We start from the raw sequence: 25399 nt of genomic DNA on the forward strand, positions 1-25399 counted from the left end.
TACAAACAAAGGAATAGTTTTCTAGCTTAGGGTCACAAACCTCTTTAGCCAACACCATACCCAAAACATTCTTTCTCTAGCATTTTCCAGATTTATACACTGCTCTCATAGGTCTGCTATTTGACCTGCTTCTTTTTGCCACTGTCTCTCTCACTTTCTATTCTCTATTCGTTCTCTCTCTAACACACACACCCCTATCCCTGAGCAAAAATCACTCTCCCTACCCAGTGTAAAACTCCTAGGCAGGTTCATTTAACCCTTTTGACTTAGGTGGGAGGGTTGTGATTAATTTATCCTGACCGTTATGTTAACTGAAGTGGGAGGTCACACCCAATCTCAAAGAGGTCTGTGACCATGCAGTCACCAGTACCTCTCAGCATAACATTATTCTACTCCAGTGCCAAAAATTCCACTGGATTCATTTACAGGGATTTCCAAACCAGTGGAATGGAAAAGGCTGTGTCCAGTCCAGAAATACATACAAATAAATAAATCTTGCAAACCTTCCAGATAACCGCGCTGCAAACAGAGATCCAAAATTCTAATAGTAATGGAGTAACTCACGTTTATACAGAGCTTTTCATTCCAAAAGATCCCTAATACTGTATATATTCTAAAGAAGAATAACTTCATTTACTGATTAGTCACCTTTGAGGCATAACTCAGCAGCTGCTGAACACTTACATCAATAAAGAGGCATATGGTTGTCCTTAGTATACGTGCACCAAGGTGTTTAACTCAGTTCCAGTCTCTCTCTTCTAGCACCATGCAGCTAAGTTGAAAACAGTTTGGCCCCATCTACATTAGCAATCTACTCCAGTTGAGGGCCACAATGGGTCATCTTCCTAATGCAGACAGCCCCTTCATGTCTTTGATCTACCTCACAGGGTTGTTGTGAAGGACAATTCATTGTTATTTCCAAAATGCTTTGAAATAATGAGGTAAAAAGATGTGATAGACGGGAGAATGTTGATATTCTTCATTTGAATGAGCCGTGTATTCAGCATCTATAGAGTGAAATAAATTCCTTACCTGTAGCATGTTCAATCATGAAAGCCAACACCATCACATAACAGGAAAGCCCTATCTTAGGTGCAAAAAACCTATCTTGCCACTCAACAGCTAAGCTACTGTAGTAGTTGGTGGTCTGATGGGAGAAGCAATCTAATGCCAAGATAGGTATCTGAGTTAAAACTCCCATGTACAGAACAGTAGACATTAAGATTCTAATTCTCTGCTATGTCTGAGCTGGAGTCAGATGTAGTGGTCAGGAGATACTACAGCTAGCTAGTTGCGGCTTTCTGATTCAGACCCACCCAGGCCTTGTGTAAAATAGAGCAGGAGTGGTCCTAATCTAATTTACACTGCTGGCACAAGGTCTCATCTCCTTCATCCCACTTCCTCCTTCTCATTAAGCAGGAGGCGAGGACGTGGCTGTGCAGGTGACTGTGACACCAGCTCAGTCTCAACAGATATTCTCCCTACATTGGAGAACTGCCGAAGAGGACTCTCCAAACAATTTAAGGCCAATTTGCACTGCATAAGAGAATCTGGCCCTAAGTCTTTGAAGTTGATTCTGGTTACAGGCACCAAGGCAGATTTTTAATCCATTCTTTACTTTGGTGATCAGAGACCCAGACAATGAGAAAATAAAGTACCATCCTCACTTAAGGATTCACACTGACATTTGTGTGGATATTTTCAGTTGAAGAGAATCTGATTGTGTGTATCTAACTGGTTAGTGCTGTTTCTGGCTTGTCTGAAAAACATTTCCTTTCCTTGTCACAACTCCCAGGTGCTACTGCTGAGCAAATAGTAACTTCCGTTCCAGAAGTATTTGAAAAGAACAAAAACCATGATTTGGACACTGTATTCTGTTGTCATTGATGGAGACACAACTGTGACTCAGGTTAGGGCTGGGGTCATAACAAGGTTAAAAGAAATGTACCTAGGAATTCTCTCTTGTCACATTTCACACTGAATTGCTCTTGTTTTTTGCAGATGCTGAAGACAATGCTTTGTCGAGTATCAAGAGCCATTTAGCTGCATTTACAAGCTACACTGAGCATAGGCGCTGACTCTGTGGGTGCTCCAGTGCTGGATCACCCATGGGAAAAAAATAGTGGGTGCTCAGCACCTGCCAGTGGGCCCTGCCGATCAGCTCCGCCCTCTCCCCCCTAGGCCGCCCAGCACTGAACCTTACTTGTGCCTACCTTCACCCTCCCACTTATGCCATAACCACCTTGAATATCCGACGGAACAGCATGAAAGCACTTGCAGAATCAGGGCCAAAATGTGCTTAAAACAGACTCTGCAAATCCAGCACAATTTGGCAGATTTAAGAGATAGTTGCCTTTCACAGGGGCTGTGGAGGAGGCCTTGGTAAATTTGAACAGTGTGATTAGCATGCCGGCTGTCACAAAAACTGCTAAAGGAGAAGCTGTGTTAAAATCCATTTCCGCAAGATACACACATTTTCTTTTGGATGTATTCCACCAGCTCTGTTTCTTAAATCAGTTTTTCTGGCAGACAGATTCCATTCTGGAAAAATGCATGACACCAGCTCAGTTTCCTGCTTGAAAACTCAACAGAATGCACAGCAGGATATAATGGTGTATGTCCTCCATGGTTTCCTAAAATTCACACCACAAGAATCTGAGAAGTGAATTTGAACATTTGGGGACACAACTGTTGAAAGGCAAGTGCGACACAGAAGATGGCAGGTTAGTCTGCACAGTCCAGTGCTCAAATACTGGTGAGGGCCACTGATAAAAGGCTTGCCAACACAGGGGTTGCCAAGGTCTTAGAGGGGTTTCAGTGATATCTTCATGTCTTACTAGATTTAAAGGATGAACCTTGGCAAACTCCCCTTGATGTTTCTCAGCATATCGAGAGCCAGCAGTTGTTCCATCGGCTGCTGAGGCCGACTTTGAAGAATCCTTGCAAAGAGCAGTAGAGTAACTGTAAATTTCTAGTCAAAGGAAAAAACTCATGTCTTTTCAAAAGTGACCCAGATGTTTGCCACCACCTTGAAACACGCTCAAGTGGTGGGGCTGCCTCCTTGTCTGTGGATACTTGAGCATATTTCCAAAATTGTGCCAGTGTAAACTGTGGGCTGCAAATGGAGATTCAGCAAACAAAATCTCCTGAAAGCTCATCCGAGGCACTAACTATTCATGTATGGAGACTTTACGTACTGCATCTTAATGAGGCTTTTCCCCTAGAAAGACCACCATGGTTCAACTTTATGAACCATGTTTCCTCTGGAAAAACTGGGCTGTGAAACTCAGATAGGTCTTCATTAGTAGTAGCTGAAATAATGAGGTAACACAAAGCGAATAGTGTTGTAAATGTTGGTGCAAACAAGCTTTGTAAAACCAAAGGAAGATCCATGCAGATACAAACTAAGGCGTATTAGCATGTATATTATACACAGTTTAAACATGAATGATTCGGTTTCTGGTGCCATCACACACTCATCACAGTCTTCCTAGCTAAGCCTTTACCCAGCTTTAAAAGGTTCATTCTAATTAGTGTAGGCACTATAAAGATTTCTTTATCACTTAGTATTATATATATATATAAAAAAAATACTAAGTGATAAAGATAAAGATAGATATAATTGTGGTCCTATGCTGAGTTCAAAGCTCAGTATAGCACTTGCACAACACCACAGGCAGGTCAGGTGACCTTTCTCCAATTCTCCTCTCCCTGGTGCTGAGGACAGACAAAGTGATATGTCTGTCATACGCCATTACCATTAGAACAGAATCTTGTTCTTTTATTACAACTGAACTCCGCCGGATTTCTCAGCAGGAATGCTAAGTGAAATCAATGTCTTGGGTTTCCAGGCTGAGCTTGGAGGTCACAGCCACTCTATCATTTCTCAGCATTATCCTTTCTCTCTCTCTCTGAGCCTCCAACTGGCACACAGCAGATTGAAAACAGCATGCATCAGAAGGCTCATGCTGCACAATTTTACAGCCTTTTGGAGACCCCCCTCCCTTTCCTAGCGGCCCACTCTTTTTTTTTTTTTTTCAATTTGAAAATAAGTTCTGTTTGTGTGCTTCCTCAGAGCTGTGAGCCAAAGGCACTGGAACACCTATGAATAAGGAAAAGCAATAAAAGGCAAGGAAGAAGAGAGCTGATTTTGACAGCTGTCAGGAGGATGGTTCTGCCAACATTACCAGTCTGGTAGGCCTTATAATTTCATGAGTGCCACAACATAAATACTGTCCCCCCATCAGATCTCATCAGACATTCTGTTTGTGCCAGATAGATCCAAAAACAACACTGGGATCTTAAGTGCAGTGTAATCTCTTTAACAAGCTGTTGGACACATCATCCAGAAAACCCTTGTAAAAAAACCCAAAAACCTCTTGTTAACCATACAAACAACTGTTTGAAAAAAAGCACATTGCCGGGGGGGAGGGGTAGGGGGGAAATGGTTTTATGATTGGCAGCTTTCCACTACATAAAAGAGATGCCTCTAAGAAGGAAAAACTTTGGGAAGTCAAAAAGTCTGCATTGAGAAGTGGAGAAAGAAAATGTAGACCTCCAGGTTGATTCTGGGTCCTAACATTCCTTTCATTTTTTGACCGTGTATCTCATTGAGCTGACAATGGTATTATTTATTTGGCAGGCTATTTTTAATCCATACAGCTTTACTGTTAGGCTAAAAACTAAGATGCTACTGTCAATTCAAGGAATCTCCTCTGACATGATAAAGGCAGCGGACAGCATGCCAGAGGACACCCAAGGAAAGGAAGGACACATTTCATCAAGTTTTTCCTGTCACTTAAATGGGGATGCTTTTTACTTGTTTTTCTTGGCTAAATCCTTGCTAGTTGTTTTACAATAACTAAGGTAGCAAGTGCCACTCCAAAATGTGACCAGTTTCCTTAGGCCACTTGAGAAATAAATTGAGCACATCTTATTCTGGGCAGTGGATTTAATGAGTTGATCCTTGGTGAGATAGTGCAGCTCAAAGATTAGATAATTTAGAGATACAAGTAATAATGAATGGAATTTTCAAAAGCATTTAAGTGATTTAGGAGCACAAATCCCATTTAAAAGTCAATGGGACTTGTGCTCCTAAATCACCTAAGCCCTTCTGAAAATCCCAGCTACTATATTTTATTACATATCTATTATTTATATCTATCTATATGTAGATATAAACACAAATGGCAGCCCTTATTCTGCAACCTCTGAGTTGTACGTATGCAAGTAGTCTCACTCAACATCACTGGAGCAGTTCCATTGAACACAGAACTTAATCTTGATTCATTAACATGATTGGTTCAGGTTTCTTACCATTCAACTTAGAGTGGATAGGGGTTGCTGAAACAGGCTCTACAATACATTAATGCTAACCCAAAGAGGAAAGAAATAAAAAGATAAGGAAGCCATTTTCTTCATGGTCTTATGGTCCACTGTATTGTATGCATATCTGATTTAAATTGATCAAAGTCATAGATGTTGATTTAGCAACAGAAAAAAGGTGTCTCTAATGTATTTGCTATGTTCATTTAACCTAGCTCACTTTGTCCAGGCAAAGAATATGGAGGGACAGAGCGATATAGGAGCTTGAAGGTAAGGACAAGTATACTCAATTTACTTTGAGAAAATCTGATTTTGACTTCAGCAACCAAATCCTCAACAAACAACTGCTGAGAAATGACAGAATCTCAAATTAACATCACTTGGCCAATAGTCCAATGAAGTTTCAACATGTTATGTGGATACGATGCATTCTGTGCCTTTGTCTTAGCTGTGGTCAACTTGCCAAACACAGGCGATGTTTTGAGGATTTGACGACAATTGCTAACCTGACTTTCAAAGAGAGCATAAATCTCATTCCTCAACCACCTCCAAATTACTCTGGGTAGACCCCCTTCATTATATAAACAAGATTAAAATATGTTCTGTGATACAATGGCCACCAATTGAGAGTCAGTCCTGCCATTGGACATGCACTTAGGGTCCCCACTGATTTCAGTGCATGAACCCCAGGGCAGAATTTGGCTCTGGATGAGATGCCATGCTGCTATCATCTTTTGTTGCAGTACCACTTATATGGCTATGGGTTAAAGGTTAGGGGGAAAATTGTAGTTGTGTGCTAGAATGGTAGGCATGCAGTCTTAGTCTTTTGCACATTACCAAAGGATGGAAGAAATAATAATCTTGTGGCTCAGGCATTAGATGGGACTCAGGAAAGCTGCATTCAGTTCCCAGCTCTGTTACTGGCTTCCTCTGTGACCTTGGGCAAGTCACTGACTGTCACCATGTCTGAATTCCCCATCAGTTAAATGGGGATAAGAGTATTTCCCCTATTTCATAGGGGTATTGTGAAAATGAATCTGTAACCACCTGGGAGGTATCATATTGACACCATGTAAACACAGAGAGAAGCAAACACCTGCTCCTTTAAAATGACACAGTACCTTGCTTTTGGGTGGAGGACTGTTTGTGCTCTTGTCTGTGTGGATACTGGTAGGGGAAACAGCAGCACCAAGATTGCCTTGGGGTATGCCAGGTATCTTGCCTCCTGGAGACACTTGCATTGCAGCAAGCTGAGCAGCATACAACTGCTGTAAAGAAAAGACAGAAGAGAGAGAGAGAGAGAGAAAAAAAATGAAACATTGCCAATAAACAAATAAAAACATCTTTCAAAAATTTCTCCTACTACTGTATTTTTTTCAGGCTTTTTTTTTTTTTTTTAAAGCTAGCACACTGGCATATTTCAAGACAGGAGCTGTCACCTCAACTTTTGAGAGTCATTCCTCAGGGGAGGAATGACAGACATCACAAGTGAAATGGCCTAGCTTCAGCGTGCATCCAGAGATTCAAAACAAATAGCAATAGCCCAACTTCATGCTTTGCCTGAGCCATTTGATCAATCATTTTGCTTCCTGAAAGGACCTGACCATAAGAGCATCCCATCCCATCAATATTATATTAACATTCAGCCTGTGACATTTACAGTCATCATATTGTTCACTCTGCTATTATGTTACATGCCTCTCCCTTACTCTGTGTGTGGCCTGCCAATTTTGACTGTAAACTCTTTGGGGCAGGGACTCTTTGCAGCTTTGTGTTTGCACAGCACATGCCACAATGAGGCCCTGTTCTCAGGTGGTCCTCGGGCACTACTGTAATAAACATTAATAAGAATAAATTATTATTTTGCTTTATATTACAGTAGCAACTAGAGGCTCCAATCAAGACTGAGACCTCTTTGTGTTAGGTGCAGCAGAAACATATGGTAAGAAAAAAAATGTTCTAAATATTAAAGGCCCTGTGCCATCAAGGGACTTAATGACGTTTTAACTTTAAGCACTGAATAGTGACATCAAAATCATGTGTTTAAAGTTAAGCACCAACTTAACTGCCTTGCTGTATTGGAGCCAAGAACTGAGAGGAAATAGGTAATCTGTGCATGCAAGCAACCTTAACTCACAAACAAGAGGTGAAAACAAACACCATGAGCAAGAAAAGCAGTGTGTGATACGACACAGACTGATTTACGTATAGAAGAGAACAAAAATGAAGCTCGATAGAAGTCTGGATGGCTCAGGGAACTGTTTACAGGATAACAGAGTCAGTTTCATCAGGCCAGACCAAATCCACGGTGACCCGGCTTGGGGAGGATGTTCCAAGCAGGGCTCAGCAAAACAATGTTTAACAACCCTCAAGGTACAAAAATACTGCCTCTAGGTATGTGCACAAATATCACACCGAGTATATATTCTCTGTAAAGAATATATGATGGTGTGGTCAAATGTGCAGGTTTCTTTGCCATGAGTTTAGGATAACTTATATGGCTCATTCATAGTGAAGACACAAGTGATCTATGCAAGCCATCCCAAACCTTGATACCTCACCACTATCATGTTTTTTCTGTATAGCTTTTCCGCCTGTACTTCTGTCCAGTCCTGGTCCTTTTATTTTTTTTTTTTTTAAATCTAAGCTGCTTCTGCTCCTTTACATTTAATTAATACTGCTCCAAGTCCTTCCTTATTTCCTCTTCTCTCCTTTTCTTCTTTGGTTTAATATTCTCACTTTTGTTTCTTTTAATTTTATTTTTTATTTCTTCATTTTTACCTCCGCTTATTCATCATCTCTTTCTTTCTTGACATTCATCTCTCCCCTTCTTCCTCCACACTCTCTCCTTCCCGTTCATCCATTCTTTAATTCTCTCCCTCCTCTTCCTCACACACCCACTTATTCATTCATTTGCCCTATCATCCTCACCCAATCCCAGTCAACCTCAGACACAGCCAGCCAGCCACAAACCACGGTGATGGATGCAAAATAAATGCCTAAACAGACAGATGGCCACGCTCCCTCACTCTTTAATGGGTCCTTAAAAAAGAAGCCACTCTTGTAGCCATACAAGGAGAAAAGGATGGGGGCTTTGACACAACAAACAGGAGCTGCTGTGGCAGTAGTGCAAAGAGAACCAGGCTTCTTTCACCAATGTAGAACTGGGTGGGGAGGGTGGTAGTTCTTCAAGAGACCAAAGGGGACACTTCTGTGCAACAGCACAATAGAGTAGCACCCTGGATCAAGGGAGCTGTCCAAACAGACATATACCTGGGTGGAAGCAGACCAGTGCCAGTTGAGACAGGGACCAAACCACTAGGTAAATGCCAGTCTGAATCAGGCAGTAAAAGTAGTTTGACAAAAAGGTAGGGAGCTGTTTGTGGGAGGAGAGAAGGTGGCAAAATGGCCCATTGAACTGGAAGACAGTAGGCCCCACAAATATTAGAGTGATGGGTAAGATATAAAAACATAGATTACATACCAGAGAGGTGGTCAAGGCAAGGCTTATCTATATAGGACCTTCAAGGTAATGATGAGGGTGTTTTAATTTGATCTGGAAGGGGGCATTTAGTAGGCACTACTGATATTCCAGGACACAGGAGGATTATAAAGTTCTGCTAATCAACTGACAGTCATGACAGAGAAACAATATTCTCTTTCAGAGGCCCCTGGAAATGCTCATGTTCTATTATTCTTTAAGAGTGAACAATCAAATCGGACATTCACCCTGAAAGGAAAGGGGAGCACCTAACTCAAGTAGGTCCATGACATTAGGCAGAATTTCCAACTTCTGCACCTCCTATCCCTACTCCAAGTACCAGATCTGTATGGGGTGTGTGTATGTCATAGTGACCGAGAGTTTGTACCACTTTACAGTTGTGAGTGGTCTATGCGCAATGGTTTGGAAGCAGTCAATCCTAGGTGAGAGCTGCTTGTAGTATTGACACCCAGCTTTTCTGACAGCCTAAAAAGAAAGGCCCAGGATTAAATGGGCATCAGAGGCTGAACTTCCCTAATCACCCCTATGCAGAGGGCAGCAGAAGGCTATAGTTTGAGAGGGCAAGTGGAACTTAAGTGTTGCATAGGGCTTGTACTGGCCCTCTGTTCAAGGATAAATTTTGTCCTCAGAGAGGTGGTATCTTGAGAAGTGTTGCTGGTGTTACTGGTGGAGCATGGAACAGTATGGGAGACAGGGTGGAGGGAAACTTGAAATGCCACCACCCATGTTTAATCTATTCTGTGAGTAAATAGATGCCTTCAGTCTCCTGGGCTGTTAAGCTGACATTTTTCACCTCTACGCAACCCTTTTCATAATTTAAGAATACAAATTTTAAAAAGTAAATGAATCTAAATGAAAGGTTCCAATCTTATCCCAGCAGAAAACAGGTTTTCTGTCCCAAACTACCAATGTATGGAGTATTTTTAATGACGGATTGTCATACAGGGTTGCAAGGTCAGGCACCAAAACCAAAGGGCAAGCTGGGTAAGAGCAGTCACTGCAAATAACTATTCCAGCTTGTGCTGCTATAGACTCTTGCTCCAGTTAAAAATGGTGGAAGTGACTCTGAGTAAATAAAAAGTTAGTCAATCTAAATGGCTCCAAGCTGTGCTGTGAAAATGGGTTGGATTCTTAATTAGCCAGTGAGATTGTTCCCAAAGCCCTGCCCATATTGAAAAATGGAATGAAACATGCAATATGCAGGACACATCTCAGCTTGTTAATATTGTTGCATAAGTTTGAGCTTTGACATTATTGAGTGTGTCTATTCAAATTTAATCATTTCAGGGGATGATGGCTTATGACAAACAAAAGGAAATTATATGGACACATCCCGTGAATTGAGATGGCTAATGGAAAACAAATAAGAGAGTTTATGGGTATGGTAAATAAAGCAATCAAACTCAAACAAAGGGACAGTTCTATCCTGAGGTCCACAACAGAGAACCTCAAAATCTGGAATAAAATGTATGCATCGGAAAGGCTGCCAGCAGTATTTATGTTGAATTGTCGAGTCAACACAGTCTGTATCCTGCCGTCAGCCAAAATGTGCCTATTCTGTGCATCCTCAGATCTTTCACAGTGATGAAGGTAGCACCTCAGAAATGAAATGGGTGTAATTCACACTACATAATTGCTGGAATAAACCATTCCTGAGCATCCTTAAATGTATGCCCAATAGGGAACATCCCCACTATTGGAGATTTGTACATGACTTCCAGCTAATTATAGACACAAATGTAATCTCCGGCATTTAGGGGATGTCAAGAGCTGTGTAAGAACCTTTGGAGGACTCTGAGTCCATAGGCCAGTGAGTGGTTTACCTTCGCCAACTGGCAAAGCTCCATTAATTACAATGGAGTTATGTCAATTTATGCAACAGTTTATTTTTGCTATTTATGACAAAAAGGGATAATATTCCCCTTGAAATAGAACAGACAATATTGTTATGAACTTTTTGCTTCTTCAAAAAGGGAAGAATTGGGTCTTTAGAAAGCAATTAAATCTTAACTTCTATGATTTATTTATAACCAAATAATCACCTTTCAGATACCCTGCCCATATGCATATCGTATACCGGTTTACTGTCTTCTCATTAACCTATTATGAAAATCTGCGTACATGCAGAATCATCAGAACAAAAGAACAATTGGCTAAACTTGAAAATGAAAACCAATTATTTTTAGATTATTGAACCTATCTCTGTTCTTAAGTCATTAAGCAGCCTCCTGCCTTTCCCACAGGTCATCAACTAAAAACATTTATAATTCATCCTATATATTAACCAGGAATATTCTGCTGAACTCTCCACTGCTAGCGGCACTTGGCTTGATGACTGTGTAGTACATCAATAGCATAGCTTTAAGGTTAGACTGGCTTTGAAAACTTCCCCCTTGGGCATTGTTATTATATGTTAAGAATGCTCATTACTGCGTTGAGGATAAACCAAAAATGAGATCTTGTTCTATTAATAAGGAAAATGAGAATGGGATTTAACAGAAATTTTAAAAAGATTTGAAAAAATATACCTTAGAAATTATGTGTGTTTTTATAATACCATGCTAGTATTAAAATAATTTTTATTTGTGAGGTGTTGAGATTAATATCTTCTCTCAAAAAAAGGAAGAATAAAAGCAAGCGGCATTGTATACTGAATACTGGGCTAAATTTGTCCCTGGTGTAACCTGTGATTTCAATGGAGTTATGACAGGGATGAATTTGGCCCCTGTATATAAATGTTTGGAACTGTGGATTGATCCAACACTTCAAAATCTGTGTCATTCTGAGTCCCACCCTTACAAATATACACATGAATGGGCCCTGTTCTTAGACTTCATAGCCGTGATGGCTTTGATTTATTGCATGATTTGAATGAAAAAATGGTATAAAATGAGATTCTCTTAATCAAAATACATGAATTTAATCTTCTTCACTATGAATTTGATGCTTATCTCAGGAAACATATCAGGTGTACCAAGGGAAGTGTGTGTGGAAAACGGAGTTGGTTTGGATGAATTCATTGCTCATTTCCAAAAAGTGGGTGAAGAAATTAGAAAAAAAGGAAGAATTCACCCAAATCAACAAATTACATGCAACCTCCTCGTGAATATTCTTTTAAAATCACCAGTGATATGTAGAAAGCTGCTCCTATCAGCAACATGTGGTAAATCTGCCTAGATTTCACATGCACAGAGTTCTTCACCAAAGTCCAATCTATGGGCATGTCTACACTTACCAGGGATCGACGCTGCAGCGATCAATGCACCAGGGGTCGATTTAGCAGGTCTAGTGAAGACCCGCTAAATGAACCACAGATCGCTCTCCCGTCGACTCCGGTACTCCACTGAAAGAAGAGTAAGGGAAGTCGAAAAAGAGAATCTACAGCACAGTGTAGACACCGCAGTATGTCGACCTAAGCTACGTCAACTCCAGCTACATTATTCAGGTAGCTGGAGTTGTGTAACTTAGGTCGACTTACTCCCATATAGTAGACAAGGCCTACGAAAGGTACAAATATCAGACATTCCTTTTGTCACTTTCCATCTCTTTTTCCTTCAAAGATTGCTACATCAAATTTACAAAGGACCATTCTAATTTGTATCTGCACAGAGTGCATCTGCATGGGCATAGACTTTAGCATTTGTGTGCCTAGGTGGCTATTTGCCTGCACAAACATGGGATTTTGAATACAAAAGGGTGCATGTGCACAAATTTAAGAATTTTTTTTTAAAAATCCAGCCCTCAGAGTCCATTACAAAGCCAATTTTGTTCAACTATAATGGCGGAGTTTGCCAGTTTTCAGTTTAGGGAACCTCAAGATAATGACAATATAGCACAGGATCTTGGTCAGCACTTATACCTTAAAAAATACATAAAAAGACTTCAGTGGCCCAAGGTATCAGCCAATGATCATTGCTTTATCTTTAGTGTGCCCCCATCCAGAGCGCGTTAGTACAATATTAGCAGCAGACAATGTATAAGAGATAGAAGTTTTTCAAGGCATCAGAAGTGATATCGTTGACAGCATCTACTTGGATGAACCATGTTCAGACAGTTTAATCTTATTTCCATGATTCTCAAAAGCTGCTGTGCACATCACATGCATGCAGACATTGCCTTTTGGTGACAGAAGAATATTATGTAGACTACAGAGACTACAGTGCATGTTAACAAGCCATATTGTTCCTTTTTATAGCTGTAATGATCAACTAATTTCCATTTAAATTCCAACTATAGGTTTGTACTATACTACTTTAGTTTAGAGGAGAAAGGCATAACAAGAATCAATGGCTGGAATTTAAAGCCAGACAAATTCAAATCAGATTAAAATTAAGGCACAATTTTTTTCAACAGTGAGGGTCCTTAACCACTGGAACAAACTTCCAGGAGAAGTGGTGGATTCTCTCTTTTTTGAAGTCTTCAGATCAAGACTATTTATTTAACAGTCCCTTCTGGCTTTAAAAATCTATGACTCTAACTAAGGAAGAGATCTGAAAAAGAAGCAAGGCTTCACCAGTAAATATAATAAGTATTCACAAAGCAAGATGTGTCCAGTTTTGGGCCCCACACTACAAGAAGGATGTGGATAAATTGGAGAGAGTCCAGCGAAGGGCAACAAAAATGATTACGGGTCTAGAACACATGACTTATGAGGAGAGGCTGAGGGAGCTGGGATTGTTTAGTCTGCAGAAGAGAAGAATGAGGGGGGATTTGATAGCTGCTTTCAACTACCTGAAAGGGGGTTCCAAAGAGGATGGCTCTAGACTGTTCTCAATGGTAGCAGATGACAGAACGAGGAGTAATGGTCTCAAGTTGCAGTGGGGGAGGTTTAGATTGGATATTAGGAAAAACTTTTTCACTATGAGGGTGGTGAAACACTGGAATGCGTTACCTAGAGAGGTGGTAGAATCTCCTTCCTTAGAGGTTTTTAAGGTCAGGCTTGACAAAGCCCTGGCTGGGATGATTTAACTGGGAATTGGTCCTGCTTCGAGCAGGGTGTTGGACTAGATGACCTTCTGGGGTCCCTTCCAACCCTGATATTCTATGATTCTATGATTCACTAGTACATGTTTTGTGCACAAAGTTCAAAGTAGAGCAACCAAAATGCTTCTACTGTGTTAAAAATCTTTTTGAAACAGAAATCAGATTCTTCATTAGTACAATAGGGTCTGGTAATTATGGTAATGAAATCTCCATAGTCTCAAGCATATAGCCCTTAGTCATGAGAATAATTTTCATTTAAGTCTATGTGATTACTCACATGAGTAAACTTTTCGGGATCAGGAACTGGGCAAATCCAGTAATATTTTCAGCATCACACCTATAGAGTTTATTTTGTTTGGGTTTTTTTTAAGTTTGTGGTTTCATCAAACTTTTGAATATATGTTTTATGTTTTATGATTCTAAACTATTGTTCTCCCAGGGAAATTTAATTACTTGTATGTACAACTAAGTGGAAAACAGTGCAATATAGTTAATAAATAACTTTGAAAGCAACTCTTGCCTTGCTTCTCAGACAAGAGGTACAAAACTGGTTGGAGAAAGAAAGAAAATTAAGAACATGAAGCAGCCCAGAATTTGAGTTTTGCTACCATGAAACAGAATTTGGACTTCCAGTGTTTTCAGTTCTTCTCTAGATCAACAACTGTTGAGTGGTTTCTAAATTTTGCTAAATCTAATTTCCCATCCCTACATTTATAATAATACTTTACAATTTGATAGCAGTTTCCATTGGCGAATCTCAAAGCCCTTTCCAGATGTTAATAGATTAAAAAAACTAAAATGTGAGAATAGGCACAGAGGCTTAATGACTTGCTCATGGTCACCCAGGAAATCAGTGCGAGAGCCTTGAATAGGACCCAGACTTCACATGTCCCTAATATTGTGCCTTAATCACAACTGTAGGAACTTATCAATACACACTTCCTATCAAAGGCTAACAAGACTTGTTAGTCTTTGTGATAGTACATCATTGTAAACTTTGTGATTAAGATTGGCTGCCCCTTTCAAATTAGTGTTTAACTGAAAAACTGCCCAAGTAGCATACATATTTGTACATACAATGTACACATTATATGACAGTAACTGAAATGGAGTGGCTATATGGAACACGTATTGAAAAGGAAATTTGACAGAGTCTTCTGGAGAAAGGTTGTTAGACAAAATGTTGCATATGAATCGTCGAAAAATCTAATAAATAAATACTGTAAACATGCAAAGAAATCTACCATCAGTTTATGCCCATCTTAGTTTGTTGCATGAAACAACAACATAGTTTATTCATGCTGCCATTCCCATTCTTCATTATTAAATCAAAGGGGCTTTTTTTTTAAAAAAAGATAATCTCATAAGATAGACTTTTTGAAAGTAAAGCATTAAAATGTTACCCTCTTGATGATATATGCATGAATGTGTGTAAAGCAAAGGAGGTAAGGGTTTATGTGGAAGACCAATAAACAACAGGGATGTGGAATTTAAAAAGGCCAGAATTTTCAGTGTAATCTATAATATTTTTTTCACCAGCTATTCTGTAATGCAGATCAAGGGTGTGTGTGTGGCTGGGTTCCATATGGAGACTCGAGTCATACAGTTGTGTCAATGTAGTAGTTCTTTTACAAGTCTGAAGTCAGTAAAGTGGCATGGGCATCGTGTTCTTCCAGGAAAAACTTACGCTATCTATTTGTTTACTATAAGGATGTTTCCTAAGAGCTTATTTAGGATATATCCAGATTCCTGGCAACTAGCTTGGAGCACTTGACTGTATTAATTGTAATTCCCCACTTGCAAGAGGAAAATTCTCTGAGTGGCCATTTGACTAATCTAATCTCATAGTATCCTGCTTTACTTGACTGGTATTGTACACAATCATTCATTTTTATCCATTAAGTGGGTAGAGTAGTTAATAAGCAAACACTGCCGGCAGGTTTACTGTATATAAGATTCCACAGGTTTCAGACAGCTGAACTATAATTAAGACATTCCACTACTTTACACACCTCTTTAAGCGACTCTTTTCCCAGTTTTTATTTATAGATTTTCTGTTTGTGTTTTAAGTTGCAATATACAACAGGGAATTAAAACAGGAATATGCTGTGCTTGTTTTAGAATGGATGCTGAATCAATGACTGCCAGTCTGAACACTTCTTTCACTTCTGTGTTAAGAAATAAAACAGATTATGGTCTCCGTCTTTCAATTGCATCTGTGCTGGCAGACCTATGCAGATGTTCAGAGCCCCAGTGAAGTTACTGGGGCCTCATATGGACCATGTTTTTCAGCAGTGGAGAACAGAGTCCACGAAACTACAAGAAGCCCTCCTTATCAGCTAAGAGATCACTCCAACAGTCAGTCAGTACAGAGCTGTTGATCTTCTGACTTCAGCCACTGCAAAAATTCTCTACAGAGAAGGCCATATCATGGAAATACAATGGACAATACAAAAATTGGGTGGAAACAGATAACATTAAAATGTAGTTTGCAGGAATTTCACTCTGTAATTTTGCAAATTAATAATATTTCCAACAGCCCAACTCTAGATACACCCTTAAGTCACCTGTATTCTCCCTCGGTGCTTCAGCAAAGGTACCCACTCTCAGGCTTCTGGCTTCCCTGTCCATCGCCTGACTAGGGAGTAGATACTAGGGAGTAGATGTTTATGACCCAGAAAGAGTAAAATAAACAAATAAATAAATAATTCTACTTCTTTAACTTAAAGGTAGCAAAAATTGATTTAAAAGCAAATTTAAAATTGCTCCAGGACAAGAACTTGTTTGTAAAGAAGAAGGGGTAGGTGAACAGAAGGGTTTGCAATGGAAACACTGAAAAACTCTTAACTAGAGTCGCACTAACATGAGCAACTATCATGAAGTAATAATAATATTATGTAGAAACCTTTGCTCATTATGTTATTCCTAATGCATTCTCATTTCACTTTAGTACTTTGGTTTGATGAGGGGGTTAACAAGAGAGGTAGTGTTCGAGTGGGTGCGAATGAGGAATGTTGCTAAAATAGGAGCTACTTAAACAGTTTTGTGTTTAATATCATCTGAGGCCATATAATTTTTTTTGCAGGTAACATATGCACACATTCTGAGAACGACAATGCCTTTGATACAACACAGATAACATCTAGGCACATTGCTACTCTACAGTGCATCCTCAAGGAACCAGTGTTTTTTTTCCCACCTGGTACTATATATTAGAGCCTAACACATCAGTAATACTAGTGCTTTGGCTTCTTGTGCTTGAAAGGTTTCCTCAAAAATGTGGATAAAACCCCATTGATCGTTTCTCACCCTCCCCCTTTCCTGAACATCACAAGCCATCTTCATGTATTGCAGAGCAATCCATTTCAATGTGTTCCAGCATCTGCCTCCCCATATGATGTACAACCTATTTGATTGACCCTTTTTATACCGCTCCAAGACTGGCTGTTTATTACAGTGAGATGATGAACACTACTTACTGCTTCCTCAGGTCAACAACTAGTACATATACCTCCATTTCATGAAAGATCAAGGATGCTGGGATTGTACCCCTTTACATAGCCATGACTGACTCTGTACCTTTATCTCCAAATACACCTAGTATTTCAGTCCAGAGCATGGAAAGTCTCTTGTGGACCCTCCCATCTACCAATTATATATGTAAGTATTTCTGCTAATTAATTTTTCCATGACACAAGCAACATTACCCAATATTTGTGATTCCACTGTGGGAAGCATGAATAATGCGAGAAACACCACAGTTCTCTACCACATAGAAAGACACTCTTCTCGGCCAAAGTCAGCAACTGTGAAACTTCTCTTAACTTTTCCAGCTGATATCTTAGCACCACACACAGCTTTTTGGCCAAGGTGACTGTGAAAGATATGGCAATTTCCTGCAATATCCTTGGGAGACCTTTCTGAGATAAGTTTAAGTATCTTTGTAGTCCACTGCATTAATATGCAATTGTTATGTATTATTATGGGCCTGGATGATCAAAGGAATATACTGAACAATGTGGCAGACAAGAAAGCTCTTCTGAGACAAGATGAGTGGAGAGAAATGCCTGGGAAATACGTAGGAGATGAATGCAAATTTTTCATGTCTGATTATGCAAAAACCCAGCCTTTTGAACCTATACCCTGAGGAGAGGGTGATTGTCTGCCAATTACCTGTTCCCAAAGGTTGGAGATCAAATGCCCAAGCTGTGTAAAGAAACAGGCTGATCTGCCAAGCGTTCTCAGCTAAGGCTGTAATGAACTTGTAACCACAGAAAAACCTCTTTGTGAGGTTTGACAGACTAACTCCTACCAGAGCCCTTGTTGGAGTTGAGGGTGATCTCTGATAAGCTTATTAGCATGCATATAGGTTCTTCTTTTGTTTTTAATATGTTCTTTCTATAATGCTTTTACATTCAGAATAAATGTGCTTGCTTAGAAAGGGCTGTGTGGTAACTTATAACTGTGGGCAATTATACTGTTCATAGCCTCTGGAGAGAGAGCGAGCGAAGTGCAGTTACTGGCCATTTAGGCAGTCTGGCTTTCTGGGGATATCACAGTGCAGGCAAGGAACTGTGCAGCCTGGAAAAACCCTGGTCAGGAGAGAGGTCTCTACTCTAGAGCGGTGATGTCTGAGAAGCCTGGGGACTAGAGTGGGTGCTTTCGAGGGACCATGGAAGTATTCACTATAATAAGAGGAGCACCTTAGGTAGTCATAAGAAGGCTTCCTAACCATGTGGGCAACTTGGTATACTCCTCACTCTCACCATAAACTACCATTTTTTAACAACACTAAGATAGTTCAAGAATCAGTGTTAGATGTGCGCTTGAAGCTACTTGGCAAGAAATGGCACTGTTGTTGGATGGAATATGTTTGAAAACACAGGGAATGAACTACTATCTCATCACTAGGGTAGTCCCAGTCCTGAGGCACACTGGCATGGGGAAACTTGCATTAAACCTGTTCTATGGTTAGAAGACTTCAGTCCACTGACATCTCAATCCAGAATCTTTCATAAATTCTAAATCACTATTAATAAAACCTTCAGAAACTTCAAGCCAGTTAACCTTCAGGCTCATGTCCTACAATACATCAAAGAACTCTTTTCCACCTACCATTTATATCTTGTCCTTCATTATTATTTATATGTTTCAGAGTAACAGCCATGTTAGTCTGTATTCGCAAAAAGAAAAGGAGTACTTGTGGTACCTTAGAGACTAACCAATTTATATCCGATGAAGTGAGCTGTAGCTCACGAAAGCTTATGCTCAAATAAATTGGTTAGTCTCTTAGGTGCCACAAGTACTCCTTTTCTTTTTATTATTTATATGTGACCAGTATCTAACTAGCTGGAATTGTCTGGGTTATCCAGATGAAAACAGAAATTAGACTACAGTAGAAATGAAACACTAACTTACAGAGTACACACCAACAGAAAGGACTGTCTACTTTACATTGAACAAGTCTTTTCATTTCTCTACATTTCATGCTAACAACTGAATAATCTTTTCAGTTAAAGGTACCCTTGTCCAAATTCAAGAGAAAAATGTAACTTTTTTTTCAGGTTGAACAAATGACATGGAAGAGAACTTTTTCTTTTTCCAAACCCATTATGATGAATAATGATGCGTAAAGCTACATATTCAATGCAGTAAGCAAGAAAAAGAAGTACATAACTCCTAACAACTGGAATGTGGGTTGCATGCCATATCACTTTGGCACAGGAAATGTATATGTTAACATCCACATTACAAAGTAGACTCTGAGCCCAAATAAAAAGAGGGGGAGCAATCACAATTGACTCAAATCTACCTATCTATGAAACTGCAGAGGTGAAAGTGAGGGAGAAATTTGGGCCCTGCATTTACACTGTATTTTATCTGTAGCGGTCTGTGAAACACTTCCAGAAATAACATAAATATATAAAAATTAAGTTTTGATTTAATAGGCAGAGGGACATTTTTTCCTCAGAGGGTAAATCTTATTTGGAATCATCTTCTTCACTAAAATTTGTGCTTGGACTTAGGAAAAGTAAACAGAACAATTATCTGGACACAGACACTCTGAGGTCAGATTTTCAGAGGTACACCTCTAACCCAATATAACGCTGTCCTCGGGAGCCAAAAAATCTTACCACGTTATAGGTGAAACCGCATTATATCGAACTTGCTTTGATCCACCGGAGCGCGCAGCCCCCGCCCCCCCAGAGTGCTGCTTTACCGCATTATATCTGAATTTGTGTTATATCGGGTCACGTTGTATCCGGGTAGAAGTGTATCTGGACACCTAAAAATCCAGAAAGATGCCTAGTGGGATTTTCAAAAGTATCTAAGTGACTTAGGGAGTGAATGGGAGTTAGGTCCCTAACTGGTTTAGGCACTTTTGAAAATCCCACTAGACACCTACCTGCATTTTTAGGCACCTAAATACCTGGCCCTTGGAATATAAATGCAATTAGTTGATTAAGTATGGTGATTTTTGCTCATAGGCCCAAAGCAAGATTTTACTTGAATTTTTTTTCCTCATTTTTAACAATAGAGTTTCCATATTGGGTCACACCATTGGTCCATCATGCCTGGTATCCTTCCTCTAGCAGTGGACAGTTACTGACGCTTCAGAAGGAAGAACACCACTTACAGGACATCATGCCAATCAGAACATGTACATGGAGAAATTCCTTATCCCAGTGGTGAGCAGCACATATTCTGCTTTACACTTTTCTCTGGAGCTTTGAGAAAGGGACCATCATCCATTAGGATAAGGAGGCATATCCCACAATTACCTGTTATTTTAGGGCTGGTGGACTTTGGTTGTTAACACTGCCCTTAAATACTGAGGTTATTTTTAATGCATCCATTGTCCCATGCTACAACAGGCTCCACAAGACTGGACTCTTATTCTCTTATTCTATTACAGTTAGGATTAGAATAAGGGTCTGCATGAGTGCATCCCTTTGCAGAATCAGGGCCTACGATTGGAAGCCATTATGCAGCCATCTTTAAAGGCCTGTTCTGCAGCCCTTAATCAAGCAAAACCCATACAGAAACCAATGGGACTTTTTGCCTATATGACAGACTCTCATTGGCTTCAGTGAGCTTTGGGTTAGATCCTGAAAGAACACTGGCAGGGTCTCTCTCATCATGTTCAAAATGTTTTAACTTTCTCTGTGGTTTATAATTACCCCACTATAATTTGAACTTGAAATCTGTTTCTTCCTGCTGTTCCATCAAACAAGCTGGTAAGTTATTATAGGGTTGCTTCTGGCTGGTAAGCTGTTGGCACTGTTTTCTCTACAAAATGTTTGACCGGCTTCAGATGAAAAGCATTACATAAACTGCAAAGTGTTCTCATTCACAACAGTGACAGGAAAAAAGGAGTTTGGAGTGTTTAGCTGTAGCAAAAGATGTATTAAAAGGACTATGCAGCCTTTGCACACAAATATGAGCGAGAAATAAAAACAGTCACGCTGCTTAGCCCACTCGACTTTAAATGCAATGCCCTACAGCAGAAGCCAGCAGCCCCAAATACAGATTCTCATTGACCTGCAGGAAATCTAAGAAGTTGCCAGCTATACTATCCTTTCCACTTCCCCTGCCTGCTTCTCTTCCATATTCTGATGACTGTTTATGAGCTCAGCTGTCATTCTTTGCACCAGGGAAAGATAGATGGGACACACCAACCCCAACCTAAGTGACCTTTGGATGTGACAAGATTTTTAGGTCAGTCCTGCTAAATAGAAGCCTTGGTGTTTCGAGGCTCGCCTCAGGGTGAAATTTCCAGTGAATTTATTATCTCCCAATGCCCTTTGGACTGCTTCCCACCATCAAACACCATGGCAGCACTCGGAACAGGAAGAAATACATTAACTGGAATCTGATCGTTTTAAAAGGTTACAGCTGCCCAAATATAATTTAATTTCATACTTGCCCTTTGAGGGTTTGGTGTATATTTTCATTTTATGACTGCAAATGATAAAGCTCTTAAGATTCCAGGCAATAAAAAGGGAAGCGGGTGGGGGGGGGAGAGAAAGTATTTTAAGGGTTAGAGGTCTATTCAGTTCATACTCCGTAAGTAAGGTGGCAAATTTGCTTTTTAAAAAAATCCAACATTTCTCTCTCTTTTTTTTTTAAATTTGTCTACATCCCTCCTTCTTTCACTTGATCATGAGCAACAGCGCGTTCCACTAAAATCAGACCTATAACACAAACCACCACATTGAGATGCCCTTTGGTTTGTAAGCAGACAGTGATGCAGTATCAATACAGGCCCTGATTTAGGAATGTGTCCCTACTCAACTCAGGACAGCACTTAAGCCCTAACTTGAAGCCAATGGGACTTAGATAGTTGCTTAAATTTACGCATCTGCCTAAATGCTTTCTGAAATTGGGGTCTCAATCTGCTTTGTTTTGAAATGCTCTCTTTTCTGGCATTTCTATTTCCAATTTGACATCTTCTCTCACATGCAGGACAAATTCACTTACCAATGCCCAGACAGGGTGTTAAAAACCTGGGCATCCAAAGCAGCTCCTGTGGGGGGGTCAACTCAGTACCCCCAGATCCCAATGCCTGAGCAGTAACAAATCTTTGAATGCCAAGACAGTGAGGGAATGCAGCATCCTAAAAAATGAATCTTCATTCTTTCCTTTGTCACTGGTGAGTCAAAGAAAACAGCATACAGTGAAACCATGAGCTACTGTTCACATTCAAGTAGAGCCAGCTTCTGCCTTGATCCTGAGTGGTACTGATCACTCACAACATCCAATAAAGTCAATGAGAGCCGAGTCATAGGATGCTCAATATCTTTGAATCAAGCTTTCTGATATTTGGAGTAATTGATACACGTAGTTACTTCTTTTTATAATGTCCACTTCCATTCATATGAAAGAGTGTAACATTGCTTTCCTAGTTTGAATAACCTGAAGATTATGAGCAGATGTAATAATTGGCATGATAGGCTAAAAGCTTTAAAGGTTTTCTGGCATTAACTTTGAAATACTCCAAAGACTTTTTTTTCAAGTGTTTTCCATTTTTTCTATTTTGAAATTCTTTTATCTTAAAATTGTTGTAAAAAAAAAAATCTTGCTCAAAAGAGAAGGAGCACTTGAGTGGCAACTTGCTGACAGCCTCATTCTCTGTGACACAAGAGCTTGCATGACTCTGAGATGACCCTTCAAGTTTTCTGGTGCATCTTGGGCCAGGCAAATATGTGGTGTGTCTGGGATCATGTGGTTATCGTGTTAAGAAATTCTGATCACCTGTATTCATTGTGGACTGTCTATAAAGGAATTGAACCAGAAGAGGCAAAAAAAGTAATATCACCCAAAGTGGAAGGGATGCTTAGGAATTCATCTGTAGGTTTCAGATGTAGATTTGGAGCTCAAACATAGTAACCGAAAGCCCATATAAAAAGGTTACTGGTCTGGCTTAAAAGATAGTCAAAAGGCATTGAGAGCTAAAGGTTTGCTTGCTCTTGATGAGACAGACTGCAAAACGTTGAGCACCCTCAAATTCCAGTGACTTCAAACAGGAGATGAGGACATGAAGGACTTTCTAAAAGGAACTAAGCAACTTGCAGGACTGAGGCCACTGTGCCAAGGTATTGCAGCATACGAAGTTAGTAGTACAACATGTTTATATCAGACACTACTATTTAGCACAATTTGCTGAGTAAGTTTAACATACTTAAAGTTACTTCTCCAAGTATTTTTGTATCTTCTATTTGCATAAAACAGTTGAATGCAGACTTTAACAAGAAAACAAACTGAAGCTATCATGCTGGCTTCTGTGACTGAAACTGTGAAATACCTAATTTCTTTAGATTCTAGATTTGTGCATAGAGCATATTCTACAAGCAAAATCGAACTGTGCTTAAGGTTAGCCCCAGTCTGTAGCTGATGCTAAAATATTCTGACTGGAAATAGTTAGGCTGGAAGGAAACTAGATACAGTAAAGACTAATACAGGATGAGATTAGGAGTTGAAGAACTTTATTGGCATTAGCTGTTCTTATTGTTGGACGCACTCTGTATCATTGGCTTATCTCCTTGATTATACATATTGTGACAGGGTCAGGCCAGATGGCTACAGGAGAGTAATAGAAGGCAGATATATTAGCCCCAGGTTAACTAAGTCCCCTTTCCCTGGGTAAGGTAACAGGGAAGGTTCCAGAACAATCAGGAACCTTCTGGAGACAATTAAGACAGACAGGCTGATTAGAACACCTGCAGCCAATCAAGAAGCTGCTAGAATCAATTAAGGCAGGCTAATCAGGGCACCTGAGTTTAAAAAGGAGCTCACTTCAGTTTGTGGTGGGCGTGTAAGGAGCTGGGAACAAGAGGCGCTAGGAGCTGAGAGTGAGAACGCATACTATTGGAGGACTGAGGAGTACAAGCATTATCAGATACCAGGAGGAAGGTCCTATGGTGAGGATAAAGAAGGTGTTGGGAGGAGGCCATGGGGAAGTAGCCCAGGGAGTTGTTGCCGTCGCACAGCTGTTCCAGGAGGCACTCTAGACAGCTGCATTCCACAGGGCCCTGGGCTCGAACCCGGAGTAGAGGGTGGGCCTGGGTTCCCCCCAAACATCCCAACTCCTGACACAGGAGGAGTTGACCTGGACTGTGGGTTCATTGAAACGACCAAACTGAGGGCTGCCGTGAAGCTCCAAGGCGAGCAAATCCGCCAATAAGCGCAAGACCCACCAAGGTAGAGGAGGAACTTTGTCACAATATGTACCCATACTTCCTTATAGATTTAAAGTGATCTAAAACATCAGAGACAAAATAATTTCAGTGAGAGAACAGTAAGAGGAAGTAATTCAGCATTTTTCTAAATAGATGTCATTATAAATATTTATTGAATATATTATACAATACTGTAAATGATATATATTATTATCTGGGCACCATAAGTATAGCAAGACTTCAGATGAGAATTTTCTTCTATCATAATCTTTGGGATGCATTTGAATTTGTGGACCTAAGGTGGGTCAGCTGTTCTTATTTTGTCAGACAAGCCTTGAACAGTGTACCTGTCAGCAACTTTCAGTTTTCCTGTTTATTTTCTCATGTGGTTTTGGGGATGCATTGTAAATATACACTATTGACAATGCTCAGTGTGAAGAAAATGAATCTGATGGATATCCCCAAAAATGCCCTAGTCTGACTCAAACTTTCATGTTTTGTGGGAAGCCTACAAACCTCCAGATTCTAGCTTCACAATGAATCCCCCACTCCCAGCTAGCCAAACTCCACTCAGTGTGGTTTCACATTTCTCCCCCAGGCCTCCATCCTCACCAACAGTTTGCTCATGATTACATAACCTTCTTTGCATGATTATATAACCTTCTTTGCAGCCGCATCTCTGTAAAGAACAAACAACATACTAGGAAAACCAGTGGTGTAAGTTAACTAACTCCAAAACCCATTGTCCAAAATATGTAAAGGGCAAATACTTTTTTGTTTGTGTGTCCAGATTCTTTTATGCAGATTTGTAAAGAAAGAATTAATTCAAAGAGAGTGCAAAAAACCAGCTACAGAAAATCCAAAGCAATTCAGAAGTTTGGCACTGTTGCCAATATGCAAATTGGTTGTT

General features: G+C 40.0%; 1 protein-coding gene across 16 annotated transcripts in view; it reads right to left on the reverse strand.

Moving 5' to 3' along the window:
• SOX5 (SRY-box transcription factor 5) overlaps positions 1-25399 on the reverse strand; it is an 838708-nt gene that overhangs the window by 62700 nt on the left and 750609 nt on the right. For all 16 annotated transcript variants that reach the window (XM_048826912.2, XM_075121858.1, XM_075121862.1 and 13 more), the window contains one exon: positions 6447-6593. In XM_048826912.2, the coding sequence (XP_048682869.1) occupies positions 6447-6593 (147 nt within the window). The remainder of the gene's footprint in view (positions 1-6446; positions 6594-25399) is intronic.

The sequence above is a fragment of the Caretta caretta genome, chromosome 1 (genome assembly GCF_965140235.1).
Source record: "Caretta caretta isolate rCarCar2 chromosome 1, rCarCar1.hap1, whole genome shotgun sequence".
NCBI lineage: Eukaryota > Metazoa > Chordata > Testudines > Cheloniidae > Caretta > Caretta caretta.